Source organism: Camelina sativa, chromosome 5 (genome assembly GCF_000633955.1).
Source record: "Camelina sativa cultivar DH55 chromosome 5, Cs, whole genome shotgun sequence".
Lineage (NCBI taxonomy): Eukaryota > Viridiplantae > Streptophyta > Magnoliopsida > Brassicales > Brassicaceae > Camelina > Camelina sativa.
The window spans coordinates 14,647,301-14,659,941 of record NC_025689.1 but is presented as its reverse complement, the minus strand read 5'-3'; the positions used below and the strand labels follow the sequence as shown (position 1 = coordinate 14,659,941).

At 32.2% G+C, this 12,641-nt stretch overlaps 1 protein-coding gene across 1 annotated transcript; it reads left to right on the top strand.

Annotated features, from left to right (window-relative positions):
- Positions 6,177-8,929, top strand: LOC104786906 (protein UPSTREAM OF FLC-like). Its single transcript, XM_010512378.2, has 6 exons — positions 6,177-6,672; positions 6,759-6,828; positions 6,911-7,026; positions 7,117-8,029; positions 8,237-8,527; positions 8,618-8,929. The coding sequence occupies exons 1-6, from the start codon at positions 6,477-6,479 to the stop codon at positions 8,673-8,675; spliced, it is 1,644 nt and encodes a 547-aa protein (XP_010510680.1). The 5' UTR covers positions 6,177-6,476; the 3' UTR covers positions 8,676-8,929.

Genomic DNA, 12,641 nt, shown 5'->3' with positions numbered 1-12,641 from the left:
TTTCTCTATTCACATAGTTTAAGTCAAACATGGGCTTGGTAATTATGTGTACTGACTTTATCCTTTGAATAGTTTCTAGGTTAACCGCGTGTTAGATTGTGACCCCCTAGCCAAATTCAAGTTTTAAATGGGCTAGACTAAAGTGAGCTGGCCGCTGCCCATCATAATGACCCTACTCTCTCGCGTATGTGTGGGTAAGAGGAGAGAAAGTGTGAGAAATAGACTTTAAGATATAAAATGATGCGAGGTTGATGAGCGTACAGTGATTGGGATTTGGTTACCCACAGATCTGAATTAGTCTCCTCTAAGAAGACAACATTTTCAGCGACAGTAACAGTGAGTTCTTGCCAAAATAAACGAGTAGGAGTCGGTGGATCGTAAAGGAAAAGTATGAGGACCCCGTTTTCTTGGCTTTACTTTGTGCACTATCATTTGACTAATTCACCCACTAATATCATATTTTCCAAATACAAGTTGATTACTTTTGCTTACTCTTAACATTAATGGCAAATACATAAGCTATAAAGGAGAAATAGTAAAGCCATACCGTCTAGGAAGAGAAACTTTTTGTGCTCTTACAATGAAATAAACGGAGAAGTTAGTTCGATACATAATTTTGTTTGTATGAACCAAAACGACAAGAAAGTTCCCATCATTATATTTTACAACAAACAAATCAAAAATTTCATATAATGAAATGATGAAGAAGTTGAGGAGTTGGGTAAGGTTGAGTCATCCTCATATTGAGTAATTAATTTCTAGTGGGCCTAAATTAGGAATGAAACAACAACTTGTCTAATCGACTAATCTAATACATTACACTTTTTACTTTTCTTGAGATTTTTATAGCACAAATTTTTACTTTGCTGAAAAAAATGAACATTTTCACGAGAGATGTATACATGTCAAAATTCTATTTGGGTTCACAACATGGTAACAGTAATTTTTAGATTGTTTGTTTTAAATTATATTTCAGATTAAATTATAGTATAAAATTCACTGACTTATACTCTATTATAAAATATAAGGAAATTTTTATTAAATTATACAAAGTATTTTTAATTTACACAAAAATACACAAATTGTTTTTTTATACATTTGAATAATCAAAGTCTGCCCTGAGCTTTCATTTTAGGACACCTCAAAACATTATTTTAGGGCCTGACTGGTTCAAACGCTGCGGTTGCGGTTGCGGTTGCGGGAGATTGCGGAAGCGGGCGATTGCGATTTCAAGCGTTATTAAGCGTTTTGAACGACTGGTTTAGCAGTTTAAAATTGGTGCGTTTGCGGGAGGTTTACGACTGGTTGACCAGCGGGTGCAATAGCGGTTGGAACATAATAAATGTGATATATAATTATATAAATGTTTTAAAATATCAAAAACTTTATTAAACTTGATTTATAATTAAAATTCATTAAAAATACTAAAATAATTATTAAAAAAATAAATAAATTTCATAATGAAATACTTATTACTTTATGCATTTGGCTTTTTACCAAAACTTTAATCAAGTAATTTGATAAATGACTAAACATATGTTTTAGATCGTAGATCTTTTTTCTTAAATCTCACACACTCAATAAGTTATGCGGGGCAGTATTTGCATCGGTAGTAATGATCAAACGAGAGTTGAGAATAGTCACTCGTGATTTGTTTTTATTTTTCACAAATAATCTTATTTTCTTAAAATTCTGATGAAACGTTATATTTATTTAGATTATTTTGAACTTATGTGTGATGTGCCATTAAATTTACATCAATTTTTCCGAGTTATTGTTAATTGAAATATTATTTTCTTCCAATTGTTTATTTTTTTAATATTTTCAATCGTATCTGTACTTCATTTTCTCTCATCCTTAATAAATAAAATAGTTAGGTAAAAAATATATAAAAAATATATTTCATTATCATTGATCTGTTTCAAGTTTTTTCTCAAAAAAAAAAAAATTTTTGAAACGCAAACGCCCGCAACCGCAAACGCTTGCGGGAACCAGCTTTTGGAATTCAACGGTTGAAAGCGATTGGGAGCGACTGGGAGAGATTGGTGTGATTGGCCCCAAACGCTAGCAACCTCTCGCAAACGCAAACGCAGCGTTTGCGGGAGCTAGCGGAAGAACCAATCAAGCTCTTAATAAAGATATTTACAATGTTAATCACCGTTTCTTATTTCGTTTAGTTTCTAACTTGAGTAGAGAAAATAACCTATATGCGCAGCTCAAATATTAATTATATTTTATTAGAAAAAAATTCCTACATTTAAATAAACCTCAAATATATAATTTTAATTTTACAATTAACCTCACGAAAAAGAAAAAGACAAGGATTTTTTTATTTGGTTAGCGTAAGTTTCGTGTACGTTGTAAACTGAGTATATGGTTCAGAATTTTGATACTAATGTGTGTAAAAAAAATAGATCAGATACTTTCGTGTTTTTTCCCAAATATTTATTGTTGTATCCACGATCTGTCATCTCGGACAATAGGCAAAGGGCCTAGGCCGGGCATGTCTAATGGGCCAAGAGCGTATTACTGATCGGCCCATCAAGCCCGGAGAAAGGAAGAGAGCGCGGAGATGCATCGTGTTGGTCAGCTCACAGCTCGGGCCTGGTCAAAGATTCCCGCATTCAAGAGGATTAATTAGGTTGCGCAAATCGTGTCCTATTAATTATGTATTAATTAGGTAATAAATTGGTCGGTATAAATATGTAAGGGGGGGGTCTTTTGTAAGGCATGGAAGAAATTTTCTAAAACAAGCAATACAGTACAAATTTTCAAAACTCTCTCTCAATTCAGTTCGGAACTATTAAACGGTGATAAGCTCCTCCGCATTCGAATCACTTTGGAAGAAACTTGATTTCAGTTCTCACATTTATGTATTTTGATTTTTAAGGGACATTTCGAGCATATTGAGAAGGCCCACTAACGAAATTGGGTTCCAAGCTAAACGAGTTGGGTTCCTAGATTTTATTTGGTTCGTCTTTATATCATTTGTCTTTATGCTCTCTTATGTGCTTCAAAAACATTGCAAGAGACAAAAGGAGAGTGAGAGTGAGAGTGTGTGTGGAAGAAACAAACTTAAAAGGCCAGAGAAGCACCTTAATCAATTTGTCCCTCCCCATGCGGTTTTTATTAACTTTGGATTTTACTATGGGCTTCCAACTCAAAACCAATTGGCAATGAGTGGATTGACCCTAACCCTTTATATATTACTTAATCCCTTAACATCTTTCCGATGTGGGATATTTTACACTAACACCCCCCCCTCACGCTTAGGCATGACCATCTGAAGTGTGGACATATGTGGGAACAACATCCACGGGGCGGCCCAATAATATCATATTAAATTCGGGTTTTACTATGGGCTTCCAACTCAAAACCAATTGACAATGAGTGGATTGGCCCTAACCCTTTATATATTACTTAATCCCTTAACATCTTTTCGATGTGCGATATTTTACACTAACAATTTTCAATAGGGCTATGAAGAAGAAAAAAAAAAACCTTGAAGCAAGACAAAGAAACCTATTTATTTTCTAATTATACGACGAAAGGTAATTATATAATTAGGAATGGTTCTAGTTTTGATGGATTGATAATCCAAAAGAGAAGGTAATCCAAAATCGTTGTTGGATCTTGGATGAATAGAAAAAAATAGAAAAGGTTGTTGGCTTGGCCCAAGTTAATTAGATCTATGTTTATGACACATCTAGAGTTGGCTTTAAAATGTATACCACTATAAATGTGACTGTTTATACTACATATTTATAGCTCTACATATACTTTCGGCATTTACATGTTTGTATGATATAATCACTAAAAAAGATCAGTTTCCGATTGAAAGTTTAATCTTTATAGCGGAAATGAATTTTGACTTGTTGATTCTATACAGCACAAAATTGATTTGCCATAGATTATCACAATTATATTTTTTATCATTTCATTCATATGATATCACCACATATCCGTTTTTGAAAGTCAATTATTACATGCATAATTGGTTTTGATATGCTAATAAAGAAATAAAGCATGCACGTAAATCTAACAAGAGACATCTTCATGCACGAGTTTTTATTCCATTTCAGCTTTCCACAAAGAAAGAGAAAGCAAATCAATCGCTTTAACCTTTTCTTAAATTGCAAGTTAATGCTCGCATTTAATCATAATATTAAATTTGTTCCTCAAAGAAGATGCAACAATAAAAATTTCTCTGGAACAATCTATCCATATATTCGGAAAGGAGATTATTACATGAAAGTCGTCATAATTAGCATATTGATTGTTACGTGAACGTTGCCATAATTGGCAAATTGGTTGAAGATACAATTCATTATTTTGAGACATTGATTAAATTTTAAAATTATAGTTATGGTTGGTAAATTGTTTTTTTTGTCAACCATTAGCCACAACTGGCCTGTGCATTAGCCAAATTCCTAAATTTGTAGGAACCCGAACTCGTTTAAACTCGTAAAAATTAATACCAAAAATATACCACCAAATCTATTTGTGTCTAATTCTAAATTTCTAACTATACTGACCAGTTTATTTTATTTATTCTAATTATAACTGTCTAAATTTCATTAAAAACATGTTTTTAGGTTTTAATTTTGTTTCACAAAAAGTGACATCTTGTGTTTTCTTGTGTTTTCAATGCAACTTCTAAAATCAAATCTTTTTTTTTATCCCTACCATTTGTAAACTCGTAAGTTTATATTTATAGATATATAGTATAAAGTTATAAACACAGTCACATTTATAGTTGCACCAATAATTTTTTTTTTTTATGTCATCTATCGGACTCAACTTACTTATATATGACTAATTCACTTATTTACGGATTTCTCATAATGTATAATATTTTAAAGTTTGTTAGTGCTTATTTTGTAGATTTTTGTCTTCTTGATTGGATCACCAATTTTAAAGTTTTCTAATGTATGATATTTTAGTTTAATTGTTTGGGTTAAAAAACGTTGAGTTTTGAAAGAAAAAAATATACTCTAATACAAAATTTAATATTTTAAAATCATACAATTTTAGAGTGAAAGTTCTAGAATTTCAATATTTGGTGTATAAGCAAAACAATATTCTGATATAGGCCTGGGCACTAATACCCGTTACCCGTACTCGACCCGTTACTCGGCTCGTACCCGTCCCAAAAAAAAGTACCCGCAGCTTTAGGGTCGAGTAAAGGGTATTATATTTATATTAACTGTGAGTAAGGGACGAGTATAGGGTATTAGTTTAGTTTTCAATACCCGTCCTGTTACTCGGCCATTTACCCGTTTTGCTACCCGACCCGTAAATACCCGTTAATATTTTGTATTATTATTATTATTTATTATTAATTTATAGAGTTAGAGTTAAAACCTAAGTTCAACTTAGCCTAACTGAATTAATATATTATTTTTATTTTCAAAATTCGTAATTTTATAATTTTGGAACTATATATTGCATAAATTTATAACATTTTTTTATCGTGTACTCGTTTTCCGGGTAATAATAAAGGGTCGGGACGAGTAAAGGGTCAACTATTTTTTACCGGGTACCCGTTTCTCCGGGTACCCGTTATTTAAGGGTCGAGTATGAGTAAATTTTTTCTGTTACCCGTTAGGGTCGGGACGAGTAAAGGGTCGGAGAAAATTCAAGGGTACCCGTCCCGTGCCCAGCACTATTCTGATATAGCTTCACTAAACTATTATTTCCTCTTAACCGGTGTTTAAATTTTCTCACACAAATCAACATACAATTTTCAATTTTAATTTACTTCTTTTACTTAAAAATACCATTAAAATAAAATAAATTCAACTAATAAAAAACATAATGTAAAATAAGATTGGTAAAGAAAAATACATATAAATGTTTACATAAAAAGTAGAAACCATCACTTCAAAATGAAACAATTTATTTTGGCTAAAACATCACTTAAAGTAAAACAAAGGGAGTATAATATAATTCAAAACTCTCTTTTCTTTATATAAATTTAATTATTTATCCAGTAAACATAAAAATAAAAAATATTTGTGAATTTTTTTTGATTAGATAGGATTTTCCTCAAAAAGGAAGAAAAAGAGAGAGTAAAATGAAGATAGACAAAAGAAAGAAAAATAAAAGACACGAGCGAATAATAATCACACAGTGTTTTTCAGTGTCTTTTTCTCTCTAGTTACAAAACAAAAATAGCTCTGTCTGAAAAAATAAGCTTTAACTCTCTTTCTCTCTCTCTTACACTGTTACTGTCGTCTCTCTGTCTCTCCCATTAATCTCCACTGCTCTAAAAAAAACCATTAATTACTAAACCCATCTCTCTCTCTCTTCTTCATCTTTGAGGAGCTTCTCTTAAACTCTATCACCGTTTCGTTTCTTCATTCTGTGTTTTTTTTTCTTGTCTCCTCCAGATTAATAGATCTGATTCGTTTCAAGAAATGAGACAGAGAGACTAATGTCGGAATTATCCAATTAGGGTCTTTTCTTTAGAAAACATGGAAGCAAGGATGAAGAAGTACAGTAGAGAAGTGAGTCCAGAGAGAGCAAAAGTATGGACTGAGAAATCACCAAAGTATCATCAAAAGGTTAAGAAAGTCCCAATTGTTTATTACCTATCCAAGAATCGTCAACTTGAGCATCCTCATTTCATGGAGGTTCTGATGTCTTCTCCTAATGGTTTATACTTAAGAGGTAAATGCTAATAAAGCTTTTTTTTTGGGGGAGATTTTGAAGAATTATGAAGAAGAATCAATTGTGTTTCTTTTTGGGTCTTGCAGATGTTATAGAGAGGCTTAATGTTCTTAGAGGTAGAGGAATGGCTTCAATGTACTCTTGGTCTAGTAAAAGGTATGTAACTTTCTTGATTTGACTTCATGAAGCAACAAGAGTTTCAGATTTAATGTTACTTTTTTTGGACTTAACTCTGCAGAAGCTATAGGAATGGTTTTGTTTGGCATGATTTATCAGAAGATGATTTGATTTTACCAGCTCATGGGAATGAGTATGTTCTTAAAGGTTCTGAGCTGTTTGATGAATCCAATTCAGGTGAAATGAATCTTCTCTTCTTTTGTAATCATTTGTTTTTTTTTTTTTTGGTTTCAATGAAGAAGCTTTACAGAAACCTATGTTGTGCAGATCAGTTTAGTCCAATTGTGAATACAGCGAGTCAAAACATGAAGCAGATAGTTGTGGAGCCACCATCATCTAGAAGTAATGATGATTCGTCTTCGTCTTCGAGTATGAACAATGGGAAAGGAAATAATAAGCATTGTCAAGAAGATGATGAGCTTTCTCCACCAGCTCTTCGCTCTGTCTCTTCTGGTGTATCCCCTGATTCAAGAGACGCAAAGAACTCATCTTCTTGGTGTTTGGCCGAGTACAAAGTGTACAAGAGCGAAGGACTCGCAGATGCGTCTACACAAACCGATGAAACTGTGAGTGGTTGTGGTAAAAAACCAATAGAGACTTTTAGTAGAGGTGTTTCAACTGATGATGATGGATCATCAGAACCTGAAACCAGCGAAAACAATCTCGCGAGCGAGGCTTCTTGTGCGGCGGGGAAGGAGATGGAGAGTGCAGAAATATCAAGAAACTCTGTCTCGCCGCCTTTTTCCAATAGTGCTTCTTCCTTGGGAGCAAAGACTGATACTTTGGAGTCTCTCATAAGAGCTGATGTTAGTAAGATGAATAGTTTTAGGATTCTTGAACAAGAAGATGTTCGAATGCCCGCTCATTCTAGGCTTAGGGCCTCGAATATGCTGATGCAGTTGATATCATGTGGTTCAATATCAGTCAAGGATAACAACTTTGGCCTTGTCCCAACTTACAAACCTAAATTTGGCCACTCGAAGTTTCAGTCTCCTTTCTTCTCCTCATCGTTTATGATGGGAGATTTTGATCGTTTGTCGGAAACACCGAGCTTAATGGGATTGAGATTGGAGGAGAAAGAGTATTTTAGTGGGAGTTTGGTCGAGACGAAGCTACAAAAGAAGGATGCAGTGGATTGTAATGCTTCTCTTAAGCGTTCTTCATCTTACAATGGTGACAGGTAGATTTCTAAATCCCTAGGAAACAAAGGTCCTGATAGTGTTGAATTGGATGTTGTGTTATGTTTTGAGTTAAGACAGTTCTTTAATGTTTCCACTAAAAAAAAAAATACAACTTCAACGTGTATGCCTTTCCTAGAGGTTCTGAAGTTTAGTAAAGTCTATCTTTGTGAATTCTTGAGGACACATCTCATGTGAGTATTTTTCAGGGCATCTAACCAAATGGGTGTAGCAGAGAACGGGGACTCGAAACCCGGTGGTTCGAAATACAATTTAGGATCAAGAAAGGCTTCTTCTTTATTCAGCAAGCAACAACCGCGGAGTGAGTCAATGAGATCTCCTGTCTCAGAGAAGAAAAGAACCTCATCGGAAGATACTACCAAGAACATTCCGTGTCCCACTAAAACACATGAAGTTTGCAGTAAAAGAATAACAGAATCTTCAAGGAAGCCCGATTCATTCAGAGAAGACGATGAGAAAGTGATCAAGATCGACGAAAGGTAAAAACATAAACATCTTGAATTCTTGTTCAATGTATTGATATGGACATATCAGATTTATCTAAAGCCTATATGTTGTATCTTGAACAGGCTTGCTTCAGGAGCTCGGGTTAGAATCGAATCAAAAGTACCTTCAGATGAGCCTTAAACAAGGTTTTGAAAACATTTGAAAAGTAAAAGACCCTTTTGCTGGTTTGTTTTGTGGCGGCAAATTTTTTCATTTTGATTGTAAATCTGGAAAGGTGGTATGAGTAAAAGATAAAGGGCAAAAAAAGTTTTCATAAAAAGCCTACAAAGATCAGAGAGAGAGCACTAAATGTTGGTATTGGGCAGAGAAAAGTTGTAAGTAAATTGAGAGAAAGAAGTTTGGTAACAAAAGGTATTAATGTTTTGATGTGATCATGTGAGATGGAGAAGATGGACCACTGTTGTTACTGACTGATTGGTGTGGTCATTGGTAGGTTGGTTTTATTAGTAATTCCATGCCGGTTCGGGTATTGTATAAAACCCAGGTTCGGATACCCGATCGGATTCGGGTAATATCCGAACCCGGATGCCCACCAGAACTAACCTGAATTAAATGAAAAATATGCATTCTAGGGGATTTGAACCCATGATCTTGAACATTTAAAGATGCAACTTTAACCATTTTGCCACTTTAGTTTCTCTGTCCTGAGAAGAAATGTTAAATATTTATATATATACAAGTTTTCTAAAATTTATAAAAAAATAAAAATTAGTTTTTTTTTTTTTTTCATGGTTCGATTAAGTTCGGGTATACCCGAATTACCCGAACCCGAACAAGTATTATCCGAACCCAAACGAAAGTATAGAAAACCCGAACGGGTTCTATATGTCTAAACCCGAAAACCCGAACCCGATCGGGTTCGGGAACCCGAATGCCCAGGGCTAATCTGACATATCCCCTTTATTGGTGTTCATAACTTATATCCAGTGTTGTGTTTCTAAAGATGTGCTGATAGGTCACAGCAAAAATTGAATTTGTTCCATGTCTGCTACACTAGTGAAGAAAAGAAGTTGTCATAATTTTCCCATATTTGTTGGGTGAATACTGAATAGTATAAAATAATATATGCTAGATTTCTTGTTGACATTCATCGAGTCTAGATACCCAAAAAAACAAAAACAAAAAGTATTATATAATGGAATTCTGTAAAAATTGTGCTAGCTGAATACAAGTATCAGTTTGACAAAAAAATAAAAATAAAGAATACAAGTATCAAAAATATATTTGAAGTGAATATGTGACATAGTCATGAATGGTAAACAAATTACACTATACATATACTGCAGTCTGCAGATATTGTCGTTGTAGTTGTGGATAGTTTTGTGAAAATGGAGAAGGTGCATTAGTCAAGGGTTCTTGAGTAGTTTACTCATGTACGAAGGTTTTGATTGTACAAGGATTCATAAGGTCCAAAACATCACTTAGAATATAGTGAATATATATTTTAGAGATTTGTAATTTTGTATGGTTGCTAATGTGATTATATTAGTTAGGAAATCACTAGTTAGGTTATTACAATCTCTATGATATTTTTAAATTTTTATCTTATAATTGATTAATTTGCAGATAGTACTTTAGAATCTACTGTGGTAAAAGACATAGTAGTAACATTTGAAAGGATTCGAGTTGGGATCTATCTAAATTAGGTTAATATTTTAGATGATATCAATTTTGAATTCTATTTGGACACTTTCAAAGAAATAATATCATCAAAGAAATTACAAATGTTTATTTGGCACTGGGAATCTTGTTCATGGGGTGTTGTAGTATCAAATTAATAATTTAAATGAAACCATTTATAAAACCAAAATTCATATAAAATAAAAGAAGTCAAGTACTATTGATATATATTTATTATTTTTGGGTATATATCTTGATTAAATTCAGAAATCCAGTTGTAGATCTACTAATATTTAGTTTCTGTTTATTGGTGACTTGTTTTTGTCAACTCTGTTTACTATAGAATAAACTGGCATTATGTGGAAGTTGTGGGATATGTTGTTGTTACTCAAACGTTTAATTTTCCTTATAATTAATCAACAGCTAGAAGGAATCTTGAATTGGTTGACCAATTTTTTTTTGTTTTACATTATATACGTGATAGAATATTAATATCACAACTAAATACATAAAACTAGTTCCTCACCGGCCAAGACTCTAAACTAGTTTATAGTATTGTGTTTCGTTACTCGATGTGTTTGGGTTTTTTTTGGTTTAAACATCATTTTGTCTGTTTGTTGAGACAAGAACCCAAAACCGTGCATTGAACAGGCTTCTTCATAATTTAGTTGCGATTATCCGTAAAATGATTAGTATTTAGTACGTTGGAAATGCTATAATATTCCATAGATTCAGAGCCGGCTTAGTAACATTAAAAGTATTTTGATAAGATCTTAGTTTTTGGGACCAAAAAAAAAAAAAAGCTTCATCAGTTTTGAAATATTTTTAGCTAGACCAAAATAATAATATATTTAGTCTTTTATATTTTTAGCTAGACCAAAATAATAAAATGAAGAAGTTCGATATTTATGTCCCAAAAATATTTCATAAACATCGAATTTCTTCATCGAATTTATATTAATATTTATATTTAAAAATTAGTTTTTGGCTGTATATGCTTAATATTATTTTTAAATATCAAACCGAACTAAATGAACACCACCTTTTAATATGGTTTGTTCGATTTATATTTACATAACCAAAAACTTTAAAAATAAATTACATTTTAAAAAAAAACCATATTATATCCAAAATATGGAAGTGGATGGATAAACTTTCCTTCTGATTCCTTTCATACAGTTTAGAGAGAGACACATACAAATAAATAATACAATAGTACACTGACATAAGCTGCGTATAATACTATTTTCAGTATTCTGAACCGAACAGCCTAGCAGCACCAATAATGTCTGATGAGAATGTCAATTAGTTTTATATGTTTCTCTTGTTTCCAGTTTCATTTTTTTTGGTGAGGATAGAAATTATCATATTATATCCAAAAATATGATAAATGAGTGTTGATATATTATGTAGTGAGTATAATGTTTGTATTTTATTATTTTATACGAAGAATTGTATAGATATGAAGTAATGAAGAAAAAACAAATATTTATATCTTTAACACAAAATAAATGAAATAGAACAACCTAAAAATATATAACTGTCATGCAACACGACAAGTCAATCATTTGATAATAGCAAAATTTATATTTAATCAAAAATTATATTTAATAGACAGGTCATGCATGACATTATGAAGACGTAAACTGAATAAATAATCTGCGTATATTTCTATATTGATTTCTTAAGTCAATATATTAATCTGAATTTTTTTTTTTTTTTGGCAAACAATCTGAAATTTCTTAAGTTAGTTTATTTACATGCCTCCACATACAGTAATCATATCAACAAATGAAAATTTTCATTCGTAATGGAAGGAAAGAAAGATCCTCAAATGTGGCATTGGTGGTTCACATAGTGTATATGTTGGTCATAAGAAATAAAAGAGTCTTAAGAATCCCAAATTCTAATATTAATACTGGATAAAAGATCAATGAGTCTATTTCTAGATTCCCATTCTAAACAAACAAACAATAAATTGAAAATACTTTAACGTTTTGGCTACCAAAATTCCAATCTATGTAGCTCACATCCTAAATGAAACAAAATGGAGAGGAAAACTCTAGAGACTCTAAATTTCAAAGAGTTTTCCTCTCCATTTTGACTCTAGAGACTCTAAAATTCCAATCTAAGTAGCTCACATCCTAAATGAACAAAATAGAGTTTTCCTCTCCATTTAGACTCTAGAGACTCTAAATAGATCTATGAAACAAAATAGAGTTTTCCTCTCCATTTTGTTTTCGCCGTAGTTTCCACCATTGTTTCGATAAGATAATGAAAATGTTTGTAACGAAAAACGACATTTTAATCTGCTGTAAATTGTATCTTGATGATAAATATAAAATGATATGTACTCCTATGTCAAAAAAAAAAAAAAACATCACTGTCAGATTCACATATACTTCTCAAACTAATAGAGTTGATGATTGTAACATAATATTATGTGTATATATAAAACTCATTTTG